The sequence below is a fragment of the Diadema antillarum genome, unplaced genomic scaffold (genome assembly GCF_040938485.1).
Source record: "Diadema antillarum isolate AM-2024a unplaced genomic scaffold, OU_Dant_1.0 seq00000900_RagTag, whole genome shotgun sequence".
NCBI classification, from domain to species: domain Eukaryota; kingdom Metazoa; phylum Echinodermata; class Echinoidea; order Diadematoida; family Diadematidae; genus Diadema; species Diadema antillarum.
In genome coordinates, this window is record NW_027271760.1 from 1173710 (window position 1) to 1199796 (window position 26087).

At 38.3% G+C, this 26087-nt stretch overlaps 1 protein-coding gene across 1 annotated transcript; it reads right to left on the reverse strand.

The window, feature by feature from the left end:
• Positions 1-7925: 7925 nt before the first annotated feature.
• LOC139741058 (uncharacterized) lies at positions 7926-25743 on the reverse strand. The gene is made up of 17 exons (XM_071651644.1): positions 25731-25743; positions 25354-25381; positions 23822-24246; positions 23167-23196; positions 20872-21150; positions 19733-19838; positions 18920-19131; positions 18265-18338; positions 17428-17691; positions 16479-16655; positions 13886-15636; positions 12813-12999; positions 11871-11951; positions 10904-11104; positions 10142-10309; positions 9277-9369; positions 7926-8239 (listed from the first exon to the last, which is right to left on the reverse strand). The coding sequence occupies exons 1-17, from the start codon at positions 25741-25743 to the stop codon at positions 8126-8128; spliced, it is 4203 nt and encodes a 1400-aa protein (XP_071507745.1). The 3' UTR covers positions 7926-8125.
• Between the last annotated feature and the right edge of the window lie 344 nt (positions 25744-26087).

A 26087-nucleotide genomic window follows, 5' to 3' on the forward strand; every position in this document is an offset into this window, starting at 1 on the left:
ATTGGGGCATCACTTATATTGCTGGCATATTTTTTCGTGGGAACATGAAATGTATAATCTCACTTTCTTACTACAGCATTGACTGGTCTCTGATTATCTGAGCTGTCAAAGAATCAAAATTGCTGTTTGAAATAATCTCTTCAATTATTCTCATGAACAGTAGATATCACTGTAACTGAAGCTACGGTTATGTGATGCAACTCCAAATCAGATGTATTGACAAATATCTGGCAATTGCAGACAATCAAATGCTAATTGATGTGTGATATTTTGTTGTTCAGGTGTTTGGTTTTTAACAACTTTGTAAATATAAGAGGAAGTTAGACACCAAAACTAATATCAAATAACATCAAAAAATGAAAAGATAAAATGAATATGACTTCAAGGCAAAAATTTGAACCACCCGAATATTGTAAATATGAATAATGTAGTTCACAAGGTAAAAGTAATATATTGACTCTGTATATAAAGAGTTATAGATCTTTGAAGGATGTCCTTGTCACACATAGCCATTTCCACAGACTTGTAACATGCCTACAGTATGGCAGGGTATCTCAACCACCAACCAATCTCACTAGGCATAGTACGTCAATGTGATATGACATGGATATTGAATGATCTGAGAGAAAATCTGACACAAGTCGTAGGTTACAGGTACACATGAAGGGTACAATATGAACAAATAGTTCACCAATTAACAGATGGAAGTACAAATGTGCCCTCTCTTCAATGTACTTTTATAGATGCCATTCTTTTGTGAGTTCACAATGCATATTTGAGATGTAAAATGCAGTGCAAGTGTAAACAGACGGAGTGTTGAGATTATCATTGCTTTCATGAATAGGAGTTAGATGGAACATTCTAGCTATCATTATCAAAGAACTTCCATGTAACCACTTAACCACTTGTTGAGCGGATTCTTTTTTTTTTTTCCTTTTTAATGCTAAGTACAAATATATTTAGTTTGTTTCCTTCAATACTCCACAAAATGCATTACCCTTATAAGCAGGGATAAATTGTAGTAGATTCATTGGATCCATGAATCACATTTGTACCTGAAGGGCAAGCAACAGTATCTTTAATAAGTCACACTAACGCGTGTGTTGCAAGACGGATTTCTTGCATCAGTTTGTAGTTTTTCATTTGTGCAGGTTTGTTTTCACTTGTTTTAAGGAAGGCCTATATAAACTGCTTTTTCCAAGACTGCATCAGTTTAGTCAAGTCACCATTAGAAATTATTCAATACAATTTATTTCTCTTATATTGCAAGAACTGTCACACCCTTGAACATGCTCATGTTCCTCTTAGTGTTACATCAAACATGTTCATGATGCAAATGGCGGCTGAATTCAGGGCAGTGAGACTACAGTGACTCATATTATATGACATCATCAGGACCTGCAGTTTTCCTTCGTTATATCAAAATTTCATTACAGCCAAACAGTAAACTACATAAAGATATGCAGATGATCATTTTTGGACTTAAACTTTTACTTTGTTGTAACAAGAATATTGATATTACCGTGTTCGTTGTAATGTGAGTACACTGTATCAACATCTGGTCAAGTTCCAATGAAAGGTTTAGTCACACATATTTCAGAGTTTTGTTGCAATCATCAGACATCTCTATCCTATTTCATTATGAAACCGTATCACCATATTGACTTACTGATGCAGTTTCCACATTTCCACCAAGGAAATATGGATTGTGAAGACAGTGTATAGCCCAGGTGTGAAAGATTGTCATTTAAAATTTTGTTAATGCATGGATGAGGATATAATTTGAAGATATGAATAAACGTCATATTGTGCTATGGATATTGAGTTTTGTGAACCATGATATACAGGTCACACATGATAAAAAGTATCCTGAGAGAAAATGCCCATTAAAGACTTACTGTAAAAGTGGAAATTTTCGCGGTGTTGAAATTTTCGCGCATTTCGCGCAACCAGAACCTAGCGCGAAAATAAAAGCAATTGAATATTTTTACATGCCATATGATCCAGTAGTTGATATCTTGATTCCGCGGAATTAAAAACATGCGAAACTCTTCTCATCCGGCCAAGCGCAAAAAATTAGTCAAACGAAAATATCCACTTTTACAGTACCCTACAGATGACAAATTTACATACACAAAGCAGTACATCATATAAAAAGTATCAGTGTGTTTTTAAAACAACTTAAAGATTTATTCTTCCATATTTATACATGTGAAACAAACAAGTACTTAAAATAGTTAGGTTGAACATGCTAACTTATTCTACATCTAATATTTGGGACTTAGTACATTTTCATTTTTTTTTTTAATCCTCAGCAGATGTTTGGGACTATTCAGAACACCAACATGCATCATGCATTACATGAAATAATTTATTACAGCAAAATTAAACAGTATTGATATCTACCACATGTGAAATCTGCCAACTAATTAAAAATTTGCAAGCCATGGTATACAAGTTGTCTTTTGAGTGAGATGTAATATTGTGCACACAGAATAAGCAAGATAGAGGGGAAACAAAATGAGACACTGAATATGAGCTGTTTAACAGCAGGTTTGGAAGCACATTCATACTGTCACTCAATGGTTAAACAGTATGGTCTTTAAGAAGCATCAAGCACACTTGAAGAGAGTAAATGAACTTTGGAAAAGAATGGTCAGATAAATTATGTACTGTCCGTTTTGTGATGAAAGTCAATTTGGGGATATTTGAAACTGAATATGAAGATGTACAATTTGTATTAGGTGATGAAGGTGATCAGGCAAGTTTTTAAAGCAAGACTTCCATTTCAAGAGCAAAGATCTTCATTGTCTCTAAGTGGAACTGAGAAGGGCAAACTTCAAGTAAATGCTTCTCATATTCCTCTCAGTCTTCATATACCTTTTTACTAAATAAATAAGGCTTTTGATAATTCATTTGATATTTTTCATATTCGTTTTGAATCTGTATAAAGCTTTTGAATGAGGCTGGTCTACACCACTGGTTACAGACATGACAAGAAGGTACTATGTAGGCAAGCTTTCAATCTTACATATATTTCAGGATAGTAAGAACACTAATAGCAAATTTATAAACAAGCTCTGTGGATTTAATACTACCATCCATAAATCTAGCTGACACTGCTATAGCTCGCCTCATAAAGCAAACAAGAAAATTAAGCTTGAATTATCCTAGAAGACAAGAAAAGTTTGCCTGTGGAGTTGATACAAAGTACAATGTAAGTACAAAACAAATCAAAGAAACTTGCTGCCAAAAAGTTGGATATAATGTCTTATTACCATTTCACTACAGCCCAATCTTAATAAAGCTATTGGTTGTGTTCAGTCAGAGAGCTTCTACACCTCTTAATCACTGTCATTGAGGATCATGAACAATCAAGTCTTGTTTCTAGCACTATCAAACATGATCTGCTACAACAATCGGTAGTAAAAAGCAAATAGGTAGCTTTCTAGGTTTGACTTCTTGTTAGTTTCCTAAGTACTTTCCATTCAATTGCATTAAAGTTTATAAGCCTCACACTGCATAATCCCAAATTCTTAAAGAGATTCTCGTACTCATCAACCTGTCGTTGCATTTTGATAAATTCTTGTTCAACATCTTTGGCATACAACCAGCCTGAAAGCAGATTAGTGGCATTATCAGTGTTAAAAAGTTGCTGTTACCCTGGCTAGAAAAATAAAAATAGCAAAAATTACACTAAGAGGTTTCAGGCTGCCTTCACCAGCTGGATATCATTTCACTGTGAAAACATAAATAATGATGTGATGATGCATTATCATGTTTGATTTGTAACTTTGCATATATCATTTCCACATCAAATCCTCCCCTACACTGTCACAAAGCGAGTAATGGAAAATGTTAATGATACATGAAGAGCTGGTATCAATACAACAAGAGCTGACAGTTTGCATCTCCCAAAGGGCTGCACAGCAAATAATGCATTAATGCCAAATAATGATATTCTAATTGCACCTTTTCACACAAAATACATCAATAAACATCCAATTGCAACACAATCTCAAAAACAAAATTCTCAATCATTGCTACAGAAGCTGAGAACAAAAAAACAAAAAATACATGAACAAAAATCTTTTGAAAAGAAAGTGTATACACAACAATAGTGCCAAAAGCAAAAATATCCAAAAGCAATCAACTTTAACAGATTTCTCTCTACAAAATTGATCTACCCAGTTACCCATCATGGAATGGTCATAGCACATACATACACAGGCATGTCCACTAATTAGAATTAGGATGATACCAAAACAAAATCCACTTGGTGGCAGACTTTGAATCTATGTGTTGCTGGGCAGAGCAAAAGTCTTTTGTTTTCAAAGTAAAATTGCTCAAAAAGAACTATAATTTTGTTTTTTGTTTGTAAATGCTGGCTTTGCAAGCGATAAATACGTGTGATTTAATACCGGCAAGAATTTATTCTAATTTCCTCCACAATTAAACAAAAAATACCATTTCTGCACAGAAAATGCTAATTGCTGTAGACAGCCAGGGTAGAAACCCGTTACAATGGCAAATTTTGCATATATGTATATACATCAATTTCAGCCATTTTAGTCAATTTCATTTTACTCCATCTTCACTACCTAAATCTTGACTTTTTAACCCTTTGAAGATAGCTGATTTTGCTACAACACACATACCCTAGCTAGAGTATACTCAGGACTCGCCTTCAACGGGTTAAGTACAATCGTGAATGGCAGCAATCTCTATGGTCTTTGTTCCAAACACTGCTATGTTTTATTTGTTCTAGCCCGTTGAGGACGGGCTGCTTTTGCTCTAAAGGCATTTCTCATAGACGCCTGCCCAAGTATTACCACGTCTTACCTTCAATGATTTAAGACTTAGTGACAGAAACCTCTCTTCAGGGAAAACAAACAAACAAACATTTATATATAAAATTAGACAGAATTATCGAAAGTCTAGTTTTCAGTTTACATTGGAAACAACCCTGTGTAGGTGACACAGATCTTAAGTCTTATCACTGACAAAAATCCACAATGAGCTGAAAAATAAATTTGCAGTTGATACGAAATTTTAGCAGTGTCAGAAGTAAGTCGGTGGTTCATCATTTTTGAGGCTATACGCTATTCATTACATTTGGCTAGATGTAGCAGTTTTGCAAGTGCACAGAATAAATGAAACAAACAGTTGATTTGGCTTCAATATTTGTAGTTTTGATCGGAATCGTACACTAAGTTTATGTCTGGAAGCTCAGTAAGGGGAAGTTAGTCGTCACAACTCCATTATCTGTCAAAACAAGAAGGGTAATTTACAACATGCTGAATAAAGACTTTCTTGAATGAATTTGACATTTGGTATTTATTTTGGCAAGTGAGTTTTCCTAGAAGACAGAAAGGAGGCTGGAATTCTCACATCTTGGTGCAAAAGCTGTCAATAGCAAGAATCACATTGAACATATCAAATGAGCTTAAATTTTAGACTCCACGCATTTTCACCGCGACTCATGAATACTAGCTAGACTTTTTTCTTTTTAAATATTTACATTCCCTATTCATTTACATCATTGACCAGTAAAACCTTGTCTGAAAGTATACTACTTGGTTCCAGCTTGGTACACATTAACCCGAAAGTAAAATTGATCTTCTCAAAAATAAGTCAACCTGAATCCAGCTTCATTGTAAATAAAAAGAGTGTTCTGACCCCAAAGGAATATCAAAGGCAGCCCAAGTCAGAGAGAGAGAGAGAAAAAAAAAAGTGTATTCCAACAACCTTACTTCTAATCATCCAAAAATATTTGTTCCTTATCATTTTGTTCATTGCATATATTGGACTCATCATCTGTATTACTGTTCAGCAGTGATTTCAATGCTAGCTTCAAAGATAGTCTTAACACTGCTGATAGCTGACTGTGAGACCAACGCAGCCTCTTGTTCTAGAGAGATAACATTTATAAAACACAAATATACTGTACATCATGGCAAATGATGACATGTGCAATATAAACTACAATATTCCCATATTTTCAAAGCTATTTTACTACAAACAATACTATGTGTGTACAACCAACTGCCCCACTGATTCTCCATCAATATATTTACATATGTACATATTGCAATTCTATATTTACATTTAAATAGTTACTTTCTACTGTACAAAAAAGTGCATAGAAAAACCTGTTCTAAACTTAAATTTCATCAGTGTTTGAGGTCTGATATATTGACACTAACACAGCCTGAAGAGGAAAACCAATGCACTCCCACAATGATGAAATGATATTGAAAACCTAAACATTTGTAAGCTGCTTTCAGTGACTTCTAATTGATGTTAAATTTCTCTGTTTGCCCATTGTAAGTAGAGATACAAAAACAACTGAATGAAAAAACTGAAGGGCAATATAGGGAGCTGGAAGTTATGCAAAGACCCTGCTGGTACAGTACCCCGCTGGCATATTACATGGATAGAGGTGCAGAGATGGAGAAATGCTTTCATGTCTGTGGACTGACACAGACTAGAATAGTTATACCAGGTCTCGGGCAATTACCCCAGACCCTTCCCCTGACTCTAACCCTAATCCTAATCCAGAACCTAATCCATACCCTAACACAAGCTTTAGCCCTAAACCTAACCCTAATCTTTACTCTAACCTTTACTTTAACCTCACCACTAACCAGTATTTAGCCGGGGGATAAGTGCCCTGAAACAGTTATACTGTATCATAATTTAGAAATCTACAAAAGAATGTGTGTACCATCCATCTTCACCTGTACTGCTTGAGTTTGATATTGGGGAAAAAAAAAGCACAACCAAACAAATAAAGTCATCTTCTTTTCTGTTCTTTTTCTTTTTATACAAGGTGTATGGTGTTATTCCCACATCTCTGAACAAGAAAAACAAAATCTGCAAATGAAGCCAATCAGTTAACTTCAGGGTCTCCTGATAATACAAAGCTACTGGAGGGAACAATGCAACCAAGCAAATCTGTGTAGATGAACTTTCAGTAATGGTGATATTTGTTTTGGACAAAGTTTGACAGAATAAATACAACTTACAAGTTGCCATAAATGTTAGACTTACTGTTGATAGACTGATATTGATAGACTGACCTATTAAAATGTTATTTCAGTTCTTTGGTTTTCAAAACAAAACAGAGTAATAAATTGACATCGTTTTTATATTACTAGACAGCAAACTTATCCAATCTCGTCGACGAGAGACCAAATGAGTTTAGTGCTCACTTGAGCAGCACACTTCACTTTCAGGGATAGCTGCAGGCCCCTGGGCAACAGCCTCCTAATTTGGGGTATGTGGGCCCTGCCCTAGGGGCTCCACCCACCACCTTATGTAATAACTATAATGCCCTCTGTACATCAATGATTCCTGCAAAGTGTGGTAAAAATCCAATCACCAGTTTTCAACAAGAAGATGAAAATATGAAAAAGCTTACACAAAAGAATACACAACTGACAACACATGATGGACACTCACTGGATGGTGAACGACTGTAATAGCTCATTTGAGCCACAAAGCTCAGGTCAGCTACAGAAAACACAAACACACACAAATCACTTTACAAAAAAGTCACTATACAGGTAACTGACATAAAATGTGTAACAAGCCATTTTACAGTAATGATGTCAGTTCATGAACATGCATATTTAATCTATTGTTCTGTTGGTGCCATTTGTTGCTGGAAGCTTGTACGGAGACTGTTCACTGATCAAGATGTAGCTCTGTGGTTAGGACCAGGAACATCCCCTCTTCATGCTGCATATACCATGTAATACTGTGTCTCTTTTATCCACTACAGGCACTTACCTATCTACATCTCTTTAATAAATACCCCCCCCCCCCCCCCCCAGGAAAAAAAAAAAATCGTATTTACAACTCTATCAGCAGATGGTAAATTTTATTCAAAAATGTACAATTTACAGCTTTTATCTGCCATTTTGTGTAATGCTGTACAAATGTTTGGAAAGATAGAGCATTTAAGTACATGCATTTCCTCTTTGTGCAAATGTTTCAGGCCTCACACCAAGGCACTGCCATATCTACTCAAATTTGCTGAACACATCACAAAATAGAGTAGGCTGGTATAGCTCACAGAGACTCTCAAGGCAAGAATGAATAATCTTGGCTGTTCCTGCTATCACCTGTGCAGGACTCCATGGACTCTGAAGCGATAGAGACAGGTGTATTCCATCTTACCATGGTTACTCTCTATTTTTAGCTCCACCAGTGGTATCGGCTTGGGACTGGGTACCTACAAGGAGGATACAGGTGGGGAGAAAGTTAAGAAATCCCATCACAGTCACTGACACAAGAAAAAAGACAAAACAATGCAGAAAAGGGACAATATTCTATACAATGTAGTTGGGTTTATCAACAAACAAAAAACAAACAAACATGCAGTACACCTGCTGGTATTTGCTTCATTAGGCAGAATCAATAACATGTTGGAAATATATCAACAAGATATGTACTTGAAACAGGTGAATATGGCAAAGCTTGAATGATAGGAAAATAAAAGGTAATCCATATACCACTTGATAAATAGATAGGCAAAGGGGAGGGGGGGGGGGGGGGGACAATTGAAAAAAGTCTGAGAATGATCCACCATGTCACTATACACATCATGTCCTGGGCCCCATTTCATAAAAGATGTTAGGATGACAACTCTTGCTGGAATGACAACTTTCTACAGCAAACAGCCAATCAGAAAGCTGTATTCTTGTCGTTACCATGACAATAGTCATTCCAGCAAAGAGTTGTCATCAAATAAACTCTTTATGAAATGGGGCCCCGATCTCAATGGCAAAGACTGATAATTGTATCAGTGCCTTAACAGCAAGTTATTTCTACCAGTTGCCATGTTGCCAGTACAGCTGGATACCTGTGTCCACCCCCCCCCCCCCACACACACAAACACACACAAACACAAACACAAGCCAAAGTGATGCCTGTTAACCCATTAAGGACATTAAGGTGATGTCACTATGACACACATTCCCTACACACATCTGCCAGAGTATAGAGTATAGATGAGGTTCCATGACATCAAACGATGTGTTGCCTGGGGGCAAAAACAAATTATGTGCATATAAAGTGCATATATATAGCTCTAGCACGCTGTATGTGGTATGCATACTGTATCCAGCCTGCCTGATAAAATCGTTTGCAATGGTGGGACGTAGGATGTAATGCTTAAGCACTTGCCCACATGCACTTTGTCATTTAAACCTCTTTTCTACTTGGGTTACAGGCAGGATGTAGCTATAAACTGGATGATATGGAACTTACCTGGACAGGGAAAAACTGGAGAGGGGAACCATTCTGGTCATAGACATAGGATCCAAACAAGATGCCTTCTTGGTCATACTCATCTCGCAAACCCTGAGGAATGTGCATACAGGGCAAACATGAGAAGTTCAGTACAAAACATATAATATATTCAGTATGTGCTGGGGACAATATGAGAAATCACCGATGACATTTTTGATAATGACATCTTGATGATGGAAATGATGGTGATGGTATTGATGATGATGGACAACAATCAAATCTGAGATTGGTGACCACCATCATCAATCATAGAAGACATGACAATGTGGTCTGCTTATGCTGCAAAGCAAATTTGTTTCGCAAGGCCAATAAATTACGTGTAGTGATCATTCATCTGTGTTCATCATTTGATCCTCACTGTGTAGTGTCTATTCCAAAAAGATGCTTTCCATACAATTATATAAGGGTGAAGATTACCAATTGGTAGACATCAAACCCTCTGTGTTTCAGATGTCCATGGTTAATAATATGGTCAAACAATAGAATAGCATTATATCAGATACAAATATGCCCATTACATTTATCCTTGAAAAGTACAAAATTTGTTGAGCTTTGTGTACATTTTGTAAAATGTTACAAACACTGGTGAAATGAATGAACATTGAAATACATGTAAGTTAGCAGGTGAAGCTGACAAGAACCTCTCGCTACACAGCATTTGAGATTCAGCAGAATTAATACTGAACTGAGTTAACCAGTGGCAAACAACTAATATTGAAACTGTACTCTGGTATAACATTCTTTTTTTGCGTAAGTATACAAAATGAATGTGACGAACTTGTAAACTTGCCTCTCTGATAGAATTTGCCTTTCTCATACTCACCCAAACACTGAAGTTCTTTGGAGCGCTGTCAATGGATCCAGTAGGGTCAAGAGCCTTGGGGATGTGTTCCATAGAGAAGGCTGTGGGCTTGATGACATTAGCTAGCTGGATGACCACAAAGCCCTGCGTTCCCCGGAAGGCCCAGCAATTACCAGGGTGGACATCCGGCTGTACCAGGGAGCAAAGAGGAGATAGTATGACAAGTGTAACTGAACAGACCTCCTCAAGCCAACTGTCCCAACTTGGAATTAGCAAGGAAAGTCTCAGCAAAAAATGATGTTGTAGATTGAAACCTCGTCTCACAGATGCATCATCTAGAATATCAACATCAATGTGTAGTTAACCTTGCCTGAATGAACTTAAAAACAAGTCAAAAATTAACTTCATTACACACACACAAAAAAAAAATTACCTCAGATGGATACAAATATATATAATGCTATTCTGGAAGTTGAATTTCACACAAGTCAAAAGATTTTTGTGTGCCCTTTGAATTTGACTTGGATGAGGTTGACTGTATGTCCCTAGGTAGTTTGATACTGCATCACCCTCCAACAGCACATAAATGAAAGATAAACACTGACACAAAACAATACAAACACACACTTCTGCACAAAACCAGAATAAAGTATTCAAAATGTTCACATGTGTGCACATTAAATGACACATACAAGACTTTTTTTCCCCATTTGTCTACTTAATAGGCCAAGAGAAAATGGTATTTTGCTTTCTCTGTTTCACATCACACAAGTTCCACCTTACCTGGATGACAGTCCGTGGTGAGTTGCTCTGATACCAGATGGGGATACCAAAGATACTAAAGAGGGCAGTCTTGAGGGAATAGGTCTCTGAGCATCGTGTGTTGAGGACACTCCCACCAGCTGACTCCAGGGCGTAGTCCACCATCCCAGTCTTGTCTGCGTTGTACATGTCTAGTGCCCCCAACACAATGCTCTTCACCCTCTGGAAGAATTTCAATATAAATATATATTTTTGTCTTTTTGGCAGTCATTGATTTCAATTCATATGCATTTCCTACAATTTGTACAATCATCTTTGCATTCCTTAATCAAACATGACATTTAAAAAAATGCTTCATACATTTGTTGACAACGAAAAACCCAAATCATGTTTCCTCAAAGTCAATGAAAATGATGACTGAGTAGAGCGCCTTGATTCTAATGAATTCTTGTACGCAGAATAAATCTCTTGCCATTGGACACAATTATTTTCCCAGAAGTCATAGGATGGAACCTCTTGGGTGCATAGCATAGTCTTGGTTTTAATCACATTTACAATACCTTACATCAAAATTGAAATGTTAACAAATATTTAACAAATACACTTGTCACACATGACAATAAAGCATAATAACAACATGAACTTTAACTAAAAATGTACCACTACTATATTTGAAGCAGAATATCATCTTCAGATAGAATGCAATGAAAACACTTTAGCTTTTAAAAACGACATCTGTTCTATGTGATCACTAACTCCTTTGTGATAGCCAAAGAGGAAGTACATCTTAGAAGTTCATTGATAAAGTCAAGATTTCATACACACTGGCTTCACAAAACAGAACCTTCAGCAGTCTTAAACCACTCACCAGTTTGGTTGAAATTTGCTAAACTCGGCACTGAAAGTCATGTGTACATCAAACGTCAAGTACAACACACGAAGAAACAAGCAAACTATTAAAGAGAGAAACCGTAGACACCAGACTGACCTCTTCATCCACACTTCCCTGCCCTGAGGCGCTGGCTGCAGCTCCACTCTGACTCCCAGAGTTAAACCACCATGGAAACATCTGGGACAAACAAACAAACAGTAATCGTTCTCATATCAAATCCATTACCAAACTTCAATCTAAAGCCCTCTTTCTTCCAATCATGAAGCTGTCCTAGAACTATTCTATTGTAATACGATCACTCAATCATCAACTTCACAGATTCTGTATTTTTGCAACGCCAAATCATACACTTGTATGATTTTCTTGTTTTTATTGTCTTTTATTCTCATGTTGTAGCAGTGAATAGAATAAAACCAGTAATTGTTATACTCTCTTGGCTGAAACCAGATAACACATTGGTATGCCTCTCAAAACATTTGAAAGGACTACTGAAATTTTTAAGACTTTAGTGAACACAAATTTACTTTCTAAGATGGCAGCTAAAGTCCATCAGGGTTTCTGGTTGTAGGAGCATCAGAACAGTGAAGGGTCACAAAGGTGTTGGCTCACTATAACTCAAGTCTTATTATGGTTATTGAGCCTTAAAACATTGAAAGGTCAAAAGGCAGGTGTTTGCTTACCCCTACTTCAGTCTTACCATGGTTTTTGGAGCCTTAAAACATTGAAGGGTTAAAAGGCAGGTATTTAATAACCCCTACTCCAGTCTCAGCATGGTTTTGGAGCCTTAAAACACTGAAAGGTAGAAAGGCAGGTGTTTGCTTACTCCCACTCCTGTCTTACCATGGTTTTTGGAGCCTTAAAACATTGAAGGGTTAAAAGGCAGGTATTTAATAACCCCTACTCCAGTCTCAGCATGGTTTTGGAGCCTTAAAACACTGAAAGGTAGAAAGGCAGGTGTTTGCTTACTCCAACTCCTGTCTTAGCATGGTTTTTGGAGCCTTAAAACATTGAAGGGTTAAAAGGCAAGTGTTTGCTTACCCCTACTCCCGTCTTATTCTTGCAGCAGGTGATGACATCAACCTCTAGGTGTGCATACTGCTGCTGAAGTTCCGATACATTGGCCTTCAACTCAGACAGGTCTTCCCGGTAAGCTGCCCCTGCAGCCGCTCCAAGTCCCGCTGCTCCGAGCCCTGTCCCAACCAGCCCTGCTGCTGCCAGGCCAGCACTGGACAAGGATAGAAAAGTGGAGCAAATAATATTATCCAAAGTCACATCTCACTAGCACTGGATGAGATGGGTCACTCAAAGGAGGTGTCCATCCTTCTGCCTTTCTGTGATTGAGTACATGCTGGGATTGGACAATACAATGTGTTTTTTGGTGTGTTTTTTTTTCTAAACGTTAGGTGTGGTGGATGATGTAAGTGAATGACTCCACGAGAAAATGTACCTAGCAACAATTTTCCTTCAGAAAAGACAGAATACATGCTAATTGTTATGTACACTTGTATATCATAAAATAAATGCCAAAAATGAATATTTTCTGTACATTTAGACATCATCTTGGCCTTTGAGCTCAATGAAAGTGTAAATGCATTAAGCTTAATTCAAACTCAGTGGGTCGAATTCACAAAGGTGGTACAAATTTAAACCATGGTTATGTAAATTTCTTTATGATTTTTTTTTAATATGATTGAAAGGTTGCATACGCCAATAGATGTCCACTAACAAACGCGCATTGATACACGCATGTCAAAAGGTATGCCTATTTCACACTTATTTTAGACCATGGTCTAAATTTGTCCCTTGGTCTACGTTGAAACCAGGTTTGATTATTACCTTGGTGAATTCAGGCCTATGGGTGTGTATAGTTTGGAACAGTAGCATAAAGATTCTGATTCAGCTTCGCTATTTTTTTTTTGTTTTTTTTTTGTCCATTTTAACATGGAAAGTTTCTTTTCATTGCCTGAAAAATATAGTCAAATCCATAGTATATTCACTGATCACATGAGATGCGACTGAAATGAATGGTTCATCCATTGGCTTTGTTGTTACTCCAAGCAGTCTGCATTCACCTATCAGCCTATCAAAGTCAAGTTTCATCAAATATTTACCTGTTCTCCTCCTGAGCTGTTTTCAGGTGTCCAAAGTCAAGCACCAAGGCATCCACCTGTCCCTGCAGAGCTGCGATAGATGCCTCAACATCCGTGCCGGAGCTTCCTGAGGACATCTTGAGATCTAACAGGTCTGAGTCCAGCTTGGTGACCCTCTCCTGGAGGGATGCCAGGAAGGTGGACTGTGAGGTCTCGCTGCTGTCTTTGGCAAACAGAATGGCGCTGATGCTGGCGAGCGTCTCCCGCAGCGCATTGATGTCACCCTTTATCCAGTCCAGGTTCTGCTTGGATGAACACCCAGTCGTGGCATCAGTGACAACGCCCTCACTGCTGAGGGCCATTCTCTGCATGGATGAGGAGAGATCGTTAAGGCTGGTCTCAAGGACACTCAGCTGAATGGCTTCCCCATTGGTTCGGGAAGTTTGCTTCTGAAGGAGGCCGGTGTTGAGCTGCAACGTGGCAACGTCATCAGCTAGACTGTCTTGGCTGCGTCTGACATCTGATAAACCGTCACTCAAACTTGTCAAGGAAGTCTCCAACTTGGCCTGATCTAATCTCTCCCTAAGTAACACAACTTTATTTTCCAGTGAGTTTACTTCACCTGTGAGGATTGTGATACCTGAGGAGGTCTCACTTGCCATCTCATTCTTCAGTTTGTTGAGGGCAATGTGAATATTGTCCATCTCCTCCTTGAGAGTTCTCATGTCAACAACACTAATCAAGGATTGGGGAGCACCATCTGCTCCTGGCAATGTCACCACAGATCCATTCAGACTCCGCTCAAGGGCACCAACACTCCTACCCAGAGCCACAAGCTTCAAGGAGTGTGAATCCACTGTCTGGGTGGTGAGGCTATCCGATGCCTTCAACTCGGTCACTTTGAGCTTGATGTTGGCAATTTCTGTCTGCAAACTGGCAAACTGGCTATTCAGTTTGTTCACACTGTCTTGCAAGCCTGCAAGAGCCTGAGAATCGAGCCTAGTGTCAGACCCTGAATCACTCTGACTCACAATCGTCCTGGTCTGCAAGGTGTTGAGACCAACCTGAAGTTGGCTGCTTTCCTTCTCTAACCCAGTCAGTCGAGTCTGTAGCTGACCAAGCCTTTCTACAATACCACTGACATCGCCAGAAATGAGCTGGTTGACTGCGACACGCAATTCAGCTAGATCAGATTCCATGGATCCCGCAGATGTCATAAGTCCTGCATGTTTAGCCACAAGGCTCTCCACAGAGCCCTCAAATCCAATGTGCTTCATCTTCATCTCTGTCAAGTCTTGTCGGAGCTGTGACATATCAGCTAACAGGGCAGACATATGACTGCTGGAAGAACTGTGGGCAGCATTGGTTTCAGACACATTAAACTCAAGGTCACGCATCTCGCTGCGGATAGCAGTCAGGCTGCTCTCCACAGAGTTAATGCTGGCTACAATGGTGCCGAACTGTGTGGTATGCTGACCGTCGGTCTTCATCAGCGTGTCCATCTCTCTCTTCAGCTGTATCAAGGTTAGTTCCAGACCCTCCACTTCAGCAATCTTCTGGGTAATGGTCAGCATGTTGGCACTGAGCAGGCCAATGTCTCCCCGCTGCTGCCTGTCAGCACGCTGTGCTTGGTGGACGTCAGAAGCTAGTTTGGTGTGAAGACGTTGGAGGGACCCACGCAATCCCACCAAACCTTCTGATAGGCTGGAGAAATCCTGCCGCAGACTTACAACAGCTGGAGAGGAGCTTCTCACATCACCCTCAGAGTCCACCTGGCACACAGAAGAGAAAGATAAAATCTTAGACTGTTTAACCCGTTGAGGACGGTTTGATTTTCCTCAACACGCATTTCCCATAGACACCTGCCCGAGTATACTCGGGACTCGTCCTCAACAGGTTAAGGTGTCACAGATAAGTATAGGACTTTGATGTATCTACGAATGCAACTCTATCCCACATAAGGAAGGACCTCCACCAAGCAGCTCATTTCCACCTATTATTGTACATGCTGAAAATTGCATAATTTCCCAATACAGAAGCCTTTTGTTTACGTCATCAGCTTTCAGCTACGCGGCACCTCACCTGAACAGAGCACGTGCTTTAGAGCGCGTACATGCAAACCTCAAATACGCGCAGACTGAACTCCCAAGTATATGCAAACCTCAAATATGCGCAGACAAAACTCCCAAGTTCATTGACCCTATCTGCAAAAAGATAAAAAGTCCTTCAGAAATACATAGAAATCCATGGATCACTACCCAAATGGAATCATCTCTTCCTTGTGTCATTATTAGCTCTTCCTGCAAGTTTCGTTCAAATCCGTTCACAAATTTTTTGAGTTATTTTGCAAACAGACAAACCAAGCCGATTGTCACTTAACCTCCTCTTTCCTTGGCGGAGGTAATAACATTCTTACACACAGCTTTCCTGAGCTTTGACGATCACTGCTAGAAGAGACTTGCTGAAATCTGCTGCTAACAATAATTGTTGCCTTTGATACTGAACAGAGCATAAACATACAGGAATTTCATCAGAATCATTATCAAGTGTTACATAGATGATGGAGGGTAGATGATATCTGGTGTGGCAAGAAAGTTTGCCAGCAATATCTGACCTTCAGTTGTAATGTCCGAATGTCTCCCTTGAGTTCTGTAACCTTTGACTCCATGGAGTTGATAAGAATCAAGGTAGCCTTGTTTGGGGGCTGGTCTCCACTGGCTGCCAGGCTGTCTGCTAATTGGGTTTGCAAGGCTAGGATTTCACTGGCTTGTTGTGTGTGCACTTGTTGAAGCTAAGACATTAAGAAAGAAACACATCAAATCTCACAGACACTCATCAATAGTCCTTAAAAGAGTTGACAAAGGAAGTCATATCAATTCACAATGGTATCTTACACCACCTATCACTATAGTTCTGACAAAACCTAGCAATTATGGAGAAAAGTACTGTAACAGTGAAAATTGCTGCAGTGTGGAAATTTTCACACATTTCGCACACCAGAAATTAGCGCGAAGATAAAACAACGCAAATAATATTGCTGTTGTATCCAGTCTTCAATTCAATTCAAATCAAATTTCATTTCCGATATCACATTGTTGTCGATACAAGTTAGAGGAAAACAAAATGTACAATGTCTTACAATATACATATACACATGAAACTAATAGTTCAAAATAATTGTTATTGGGAAAGAAAGGCCCAAATAAAAGACAAGCTTGTAATATGGACCACTATGTAATGTTTTGATTCCGTGGAATTAAAAACCAGCAAAATTCATCTCACTCTGCAGGACTGAAAAAATTACTCAAGCAAAAATATCCGCTTCTTTAGTAACTACTTGTGAACCTTACAGCCCCATTTTAAAGAAGCCTTTGTAGAGTGTACTATCACCCTTGTGATAGTAAACCAACATAACAGTTAACGAAGATGTTGTAGAAGCAAATACTACTGTAAAACACTATAGAGCACATCAATTCCATCATCCACTATACAACACAATAAGGAAACAAAGGACAACAATGTGCAAAGTGGTAAGAAATGGGAATTGAGGAACAAATCCTAACCAGTTGAATTTGCTGATTTTGACTGTGTAGCTGTGTGCGAAGTTCTCCCAACTCATTCCTCACTGCACCATTGATCCAGCCAAGGAGTTGGTCCTGCTTCAGGCACTTAATACACCCCTCCGCCCCTATCCCACCAAGGAACCCCGCCCCACTTTGGGAGTCTCCAGGGTATGGTGGGGAAGGGGGAGAAGGGGTAAACCAGTACCCAACCCTGTCCTTTAGAAGAATGAATTGTTGGTTGATGGTTTGTATTGGTGATTCAGCCTGTTGGTTGTAATCGACAATATGAAAATAAGATTATTTCATAAGAAATTGTGAAAAACTTGAGACTCCAAGCACTTTCAAAACAAACACTAGCAAAACTAGCATGGATAAAAGAGGATTTTATGCAAAATATCAACATCACCAGCAAATCAAAAACAGCAAATCATTATCATCTGTAAAATCCTATAATATCCGCTTTGCAGGAAACTTACAACACAAATCAGACGGATTTTCTACATTGGTCTGAATAACTCAGAAACAACAAATCTTACCTCTAGCTAATAAATAAAACCAAAAGCATTACTTCCAATTAGAATGAAAGACTGTTGTAAGTCAAATTCAATACACATTCAGTGTTCTCTGGTCCATTCCAAAAAAACAAAAACAAAAATCTTGGGTGTCAAGTTATTTCTATACTGCATCAATGGAAGTATATATTTATAGCAAAACATACACAGGGAGGATAATTCATGCTTTTTGCCTAGAAATACACATGTGTGCACTCAGGCCGTATAGAAAGACCACTGGTATGAACAAGAAAATAATGAATTATAGAATGAATTTTTTTCTTACCACTGTTTCATTTGATTCATTTCTAGCTAAAAGAGGTATGAAGAAGTAATGTCCAGTTGTTGCTGCTGACAGAACTGAAAAGACAGAGAAAACAAAGACTCGGTTTTCATTCACAAACAAGGTCACTATGCTTCATAAACCATGAAAAACACACAAACTCATAAATCATACTTTTCTCTCCAATCTTTCTCAGTAAAGTATAGATTACAAAACTTTAGTTTGCTTTCCTGCCATATACTAAAATGAGTTTAATTCTTGGTAATCACATCAATTCAGTTTTAATCTGTTTTCATCTATGACCGAGGACAGACAAATGAAACTATCCATTCACATCTACATGTATTAAATGTTTTTGTAACTGCCTCATTCTCTTTGTTAAGTGCACTAATATTTCCATGGTTATGAACATGCTTTATAAGAATTAGGGGGGCATTTCATTAAGCGTTTTGTCAGATATTTCACCTGACAAAATGTTAAAAGCTATTGAAATCCTTGCATCTGATTGGTTGAGAGCAAATTTGTCCGAAAGTTGTAGGACAAAAATGCTTCATGAAATGCCCCCCAGGTATTTGCTATATTACCGACAACTCTCCTCCAAGAGTAAAAATGTTAATTTAATCATGTCTTGTTAAGTGATTCCAGTGGCAGAACTCACGCATCAGGAGCAGTAGGAGTGGAAGACAAAAGCAGCAGAGAGGGATCCCTCCCCCTCTCTTCCTCCTCCTCTCCTCCTCAATGATTGTGGTTGTCATGGTTTCCGTGTAGGTACTACTGGTGTGCATTCCTCCTCCTCCTCCTCCTCCTCCCCTTTCTCCTCCACCTGCTCCTGCGTACTGCTGACCATGCATCAAGGTTGTGACAGGAGCTCTGAAGAAATCATAACCACAAACAAAGGAGCAAAGTGGAATCTCAATTAAGGAAACTCTGATGAATCTGATCAATTTCAAGCTGTGCATGTATTTGGGAATTTGTCTTTCTTTTCTCTTCATCTTCAGTCTCTCTTAGGTTATCCTGCTAAGTTGTAGTTCTACAAATCTTGTAGCTGTCTATCTTGGATCATCTATCTATCATTTCACTGAAAAAGAAGAATATGTGTAAAAAAAAAAATCATAGAAGTCTTTCTTGTATTTCTACAGTTTGGAAATTTCCTATGTATTACAGGTCAGCTTCAGTGACCATTTGTTACTTAAAGTATGGCACCCACTTGACCTTTTCTGATTACATGGGTGTATTAACAAGTATGTACATACAGTGGAATTTTAGCCTAACACAAACTCTATGAATAATTCATTCTTCCATAGACTTTGGAAAGCAGAGAAAATGAAAACACTATAATATCATTCTACAAGTTCCACAAGCTATCTACTTTAGCCATCCTACTTATAGTTTCATGGACCCCATTTCTACATCATATTTAGCACAAGTTTCACTGAGTAAGGTAAACAAACATATGAGACTACACTGTTACCTGCAAAAGCTGTACAGCCATGGACCATACCAAAATGATCTGCATGATGAAACCAACTTTGAAAGCAGCAGACTGAGATACGACACGAAAAGTCTGAGTGAGTCACCTTCAGGAAAAGACAAACGTAAAAACATTCACACATGTTACAAACAAAATAAAATGTGAACTATATTTCCTGCATCATAGACCAAATAAGGTGATGTATGTACAATGTATCATCATATAATAAACAAACAATGAATATTTATGAATGCAATGGATCACTTCATCTTTCACCGAATGAAATATTCCGTGCATTGCACGAATGAAAAACATTAATTATTTGTTTTATATAATGCCTAAAATTGATCCTTGCCATTTGATGTTTTATTAATTTAGAAACAAGAGAGAATCTGAGATCAAGAGAATGCTCACTACTGAACGCTTTACGCTAGTGCGCTGTTGCATACACACACTGCAGACGCAAGCATTTTACACTTGTAGTGTGCCGGGCTCTCAGCGTGCGTGCAATGGAGCAAATTGTATGGATCCAAAATTACATGGTAAATGGAGCCACAATTGCATGGATGGTGACATCATAGTGAAATGGGATGGATGATCAATGTCAAACAATCAATCAAATGACAAGGATCTATCTAGGTGTTATATAATAGGAACTTGTAAGTTTCTAATCTGTGAAACACTGCATTGTCCATATCTCATATGGTGTACAAACAGACTGAATATATGTACATATGATCAAATGAGTAGCAATCTTAGTCTCACTATTACAAGGAGCTATTTTTACTTGAACATGTAACTCACTTAATGTGATTTCAAAGTCTTCCCAAATTAGAAAACCTCATATGTGCTTAAAAAACATAAAATCTTCATCAATAGGATATGACTGAAAGTAGCTGATTCATTACATACCACAGTAGGTTTTGCTTATAATACACCCTGTTGTATATATCCACATCATAATAATAGTTGGCATTTTGACTGAATGCCTAGTTCTCTGTAAATGTAATGTAATTTGTTTTTCTTTTATATGTTCTTTAGATGCTTCCACAGGGAACATGTGACAAACCCAAATTTCCATGCCATGTTTTCAAACATAACTTTGGCAAATAAATAAATAAAATGAAAATGATACAAACCTAGCAGATGACCAAGGCGAGACACAGAAGAACCCACTGATGATGCTGCTGAGCTGACTGATGTAGATGTCACCCTGACGACGGTGGTTACTATGGTTTCCATAATGGTTAGGATGGTTATGAGGCAAGTCATAAGGAAGGGCAAGACACCAGGTTGCTGTCGGTAGAACTCTCCTTGTTGCTGCAGCCAGGTGGTAGTCGTGGTAGTGGTAGTAGTGATGGTGGTGATGGTGGTAGTACTAGAACCTTGTGATGCCAAGCCTGAGAGAGACTCAGAATCTAGGACAAGATGGATGAGATGTGTGTACACATGCACCTATTACACATCACTCCTGTTCTTACATCATCTCACAGGCTGACTTCCTGTACTGTACGAGCTGAAATTTTCGCGTACAGATATTTTCACGAATTGCTACTTGGAGGACATTTTCGCGTGCTGTTAATTTTGCGGTTGCGAGGGTCTAACTAAACTTACTTATTCGTGCGTTGTTATTTTCGCGGTTCAGAGGCGATTTGCGAAATTCGCGAAAATAAAACCACCGCGAAAATTTCAGCTCGTACAGTACCATCTAACTGCTGAATCAGACCTGCACCAGCAACCACCTTTATACAAAGACCACGAACTCTGATGCCTTGGAGACAGTGTGCAAGTGACTAGAACTGCTTATATAGATCATTGATTTTCACTGCCTTTTTCTCAAAACATGAGTTTCATATTAAACCATGCCACTTGTCCATACAGATTACATACACTCGTACAGCCATATGATGCACTCTGAAAGGTCTGTACGGAAAATAATGATAAGAATAATAAGTCTATACCTGACACAGAATAAGTTGTATAGTGTTGTTGTGTATCAGTTCTCTTTTCTTGTTTATGCACTATCCACTTTGGAAAAATAGTCACATAAATTATCTAGTTGGAACACTTGCAGCTAAACTTGGTGCTACAATCTCTGTAGAGTATTAGTATACTAAAGAGCAGTTTCATACACAGAGTATGGCAGTTAATACAACATGGCATAACACTTCCATCAAATAACAAATTATGCCATTGGTTCTTGTATTACTTTTTGTATTTTGAAAGCATGCCAAGTCAAACCTTCTGACCATATTGTTGATTCTACACACATGTACTATTGCTTTGCTGAACCACTTAAAAGACTACTTTCGCTTGGGGAATGGGTATCAGGTTACTACGCAAACAGACAATCTAAAGATTGTACTGAGGCCAAGCTTTAATCACACTCCTTGTCTTGGTTATAAAGTCACAACAAAGAAGACTGAAGCAGAAATTAGCATAAAAAAAGATTTCTACCAGCAACTTCCCTCAGCATATTGCTCTGTGCATGGCCTAAAAAGATCACCTAAATAAAGCAGGTATAAAAAGAGGACCAGTAAGGCAAGATTACTATCAAAATGCTATGACAATATATGAGAATTATCTAACAAGACATCTTAAAATTTATGACCTTGTCATTTGATACATGTATTTCATTATATTTCTTAATCTGTACATGATGCATCCTTACATGAACTACAGTGGGAAATTCACTCTTTTCTAACTTCATATACTGAGCTATCAAAAACATTTATGCTTTCAAATGGCTTGATAGGGACCTATAGACAATGGCAGCATCATGTGATATGTACATTGGACATGTATGAGAGATTATTATATATATTGTCTGCAGGCATATGACACATTTCCTGCTGGCAACAGAGGTAAGTGCTACTGATGCGCTGTGTTCCAAACACATCTTCCCCCATCCCTTGATTTATAGGCATACTGCATGAGTTTTATGACTATGCCATGCTTTCAAATTGTCAAGCAATACTTACTACTGTAAAACAAGATGTTTTCGCAGCATGAAATTTTCGCGAATTGGAGCCGACAAATGCATATTATAGTGTAGACAAGAACTTTCGCGTGTATTTCAATTTTGCGAATCTTGGCTCTCGCAAAATTCGTGAAATTAAAATGCATGTGAACATGTCTCGTTTTACAGCATTCAGTGTTGCATAATGTGGACTCGTTACCAAATAGGTTCCATCATGATAAAGAAGGAAATGATGCTCTTTTCAATTCAAGTTCCAGTTTTCCAGCAAGCCAGAGAATCAAGGGAGGAGAAACACAGCCCATCTACCCATTGGCTGTACATGACAGTCGTGTCTATGGTTTAGGTGAGGTAGATACAATACAAGCTGTACTGTACATCAAACTTTAGTAATGTAGGTGTAATTCCAAGTTCAATTGGTAAATATCAAACAAGGAGGTACGGACAGCCATCTTACCTGATAAGTCACTCTCATTTCTGTCCAAACCTGCGAGAACACACAAAAATGATACTTAACACATAAAGCAATTCTGTGGCATTATGATGTTTGATCAAAAGTTAAGCAATTCAGTCTTATTTCAGCAAACAGTCAATTTTTACACAATCTCACAATAAGTAGAATCAGGGTCGATAGGAATCGCTTCATGTATACATCCTGCAACATCAGAATTTTACAAAAATATTGCCTCAGCTGAACTACACTGGACTAGTTGAGGATCCAACTTGAGATACTTGTCAACCCTTCTCCATCCCACTTTTTAAACTTTTCTGCAGCTTTATCTGTAATATGTGGTAATTTCATCAGTTGTCACTTACTTTATATCTCAAAGGATTAATCATATACCGTATCATAAACTTGTACAAATGTATTGTATTCCACTTGTCAGACCCATTTCCTGCATTTTATTTGAAGGAGAGCTTTCACTGTTTTTCAAACTTGCTAATGTGAATGTAAGCATTCATGCAGGCAAATTTGCGACTATCATTATTCCATCTCCTTTGAATGACACTTGATTTATTCATACATACTGTTTACAGTGTAGTGGGTCCTCCAAGGTTAACTTGTGTGGTTAATGCTGATCCACTATAATTAGTCTGATTCCAAGACTTACCATATATGTTACTCAGGCTCCTGTTCTTTTGATTCATTTCTGCTAAGAGCCCGCTCTGTCTCGTCTGGACACTAGACCTGTTGTCAGCACTAGTCTCGTATTCAGCACCGTTTTCTTCAATAAGTCCTGATGATCTACTCAACACCTGAGCCATTGTTTTTGTGATCTTCCTCGTCTTCTGCGTTGCCCTCTGACCCCGGACAGGGGTGTTGTCGTAGCCCCCCTCCTGCTGACCAATGACCCTAGTGCTGCGTCGTCGGGACGCTGACCGCGTGGCATAGCGGTGTCCCGGAGCAGCGGAGTGTGGCGTCTGTGGCAGCAGCTCACCTTCTTCTTGGCCATTTCTAGACATAATGGGTGTCTCATATGAGTTGGCTAGTCTCCGCAGAGGTGCTGCGTGGCTCACTGATGACGAGTAACTGGCACTAGACACATCAAAAAGCAAATCGAACAAGGTATAAAATCAGTATTCACAGAACAATACATTATCATAAGAGAAGAGATTGCGTGAATATGTTCATAGAACACACGTCAAGCTTCCTTATATCTACATGACATGATCGAAAAGTTTTCTCTCTTTCTCAAACTTACCAGTTTCATTTTGATTTGTAAAAAATGTTACAATTTTTTAGTCTGAATCAAATATGATATGTGAAAAAAAGTTTGTTTCATTTCACTTGATGTATGTGAGTATGAGTTTGTTTTTGTTGCTGTTCTTTTTTCTTTTTATCCAACCCTTAGAGCAACGACCTTACATTGTCACTCATTTGACCAAAGTTAATAAATAGGCAATTTCAGAATTCAAGGGGGAAAAAAGGTTTTTCATAAAATTGAATTCAATCATAGAGGACAGGTGGTATTACAAAATGCTGTTAATTTTGGCATATATGATGCATCAAAACTTTGGGAGTCTGCCAGACCCCCCCCCCCCCCCAAAAAAAAAAAAATGATAATCATTAATTTTAAAACACACTGCATATTTGCAACCAATTCTTTCTGCCCATTTTCAATACAGTCACTAGCAAACTCTTCATCGTAAGTGGTTAATTCATGATGAAACAGTAACACTGATAGAAAGAAATGTGAGACACAAGTTGATTTTGGGAATAATGGTTCTATGTATCATGAAATTTCAAATCAATGCCTTTTTCATTTATTTTCACAATAACATGTGTATAGGCTGCATAAACTTATCATGACAGAATTTTATATCAGGCTTGGCAACCATCGACAAGATTTTCTTGCTCCTTGAGGTTTTACTCCCAACTTTTGGTATTTTCTGTGTTGAAATAAAGTGGGCTGTATACTGGAAGTTTATATCATAACATTAAACAAAAGTTCCATCTTAGATCGCACTGTTCACTCTCTTTAGAACAGAAAGTAAAATGCACTGAAACAAGATGAAACTATGGCTTTCCCACAGTGTCAGTCACAGTATCTCTTAATCAAACAAAAATCACTTCTTCACTGTGCACAGTGCACTTCAATTACTACTAGAAATCAAACACATGCAAACACAGCAGTGAACTCACCTTCTGGAGTATGTGTAGTCTGTCTTTTCTCTGTAGATAGCAACAAAAGAAAAAGAGTCACAGTGATTAGTTTATGTTCCTCATCAACAACAAACAACATTGTGGCCATTTCAGTCAACTCATAAATTTGGTCTCCGTTCTTATATGTACACAAACTGTTAACAGCTTAGACATTGAGACAAAGTCCTCCAACAGTGGCAATTAGATTACAGTCAGTGTGATTGCTACTGACATACTTCAAGAAATACTGCAGACATAGTTTGAGGTGTTTTTGCCATCAAGTGGCGAGACTAATTAATAAAGCACAGAATACTGCACGGCTTCATGTGCAAAATTACAGCATATATACAGGCAGGTACGTACAATGTATCTCCTACCTGCAGCATGCATTATGGTGGCAGACACGTGGTTTGCTGCGTGGATTAAATTTCAGGTGATTTTCCAGCTGGTGGCAGTGCTTCTACACTGGCCTACAAGGTTTGGGCTGCGAATGCTAGAATGCTAAAAACACCTGTGAACACCCACTAGGAGACTGATCTTGAAGCCTTGCTTTCACTTACAAACACAAAGGTCCTTTTCTGAGCCAGCAGACAACCTGGTGAAGTCTACTGATTGAGCTAGAGGATTCTATACTAATCCATGCGTCTCTGTTACATTCCTGCCTTTGATAAAATTAAGAACCACACCAAAGGTTGCCTGACATAGAATGACCCTGACAGTGGCAACAAATCCAT

Bases quoted from the DNA above. Each gene is read 5' to 3' on its own strand.
- LOC139741058 (XM_071651644.1), bottom strand. The intron at 24,247-25,353 runs GTGAGTTCACTG...TGATGTGTCTAG, and splicing joins GACTACACATACTCCAGAAG to TGCCAGTTACTCGTCATCAG. The intron at 17,692-18,264 runs GTAAGAAAAAAA...TACAACCAACAG, and splicing joins ATGAATCAAATGAAACAGTG to GCTGAATCACCAATACAAAC.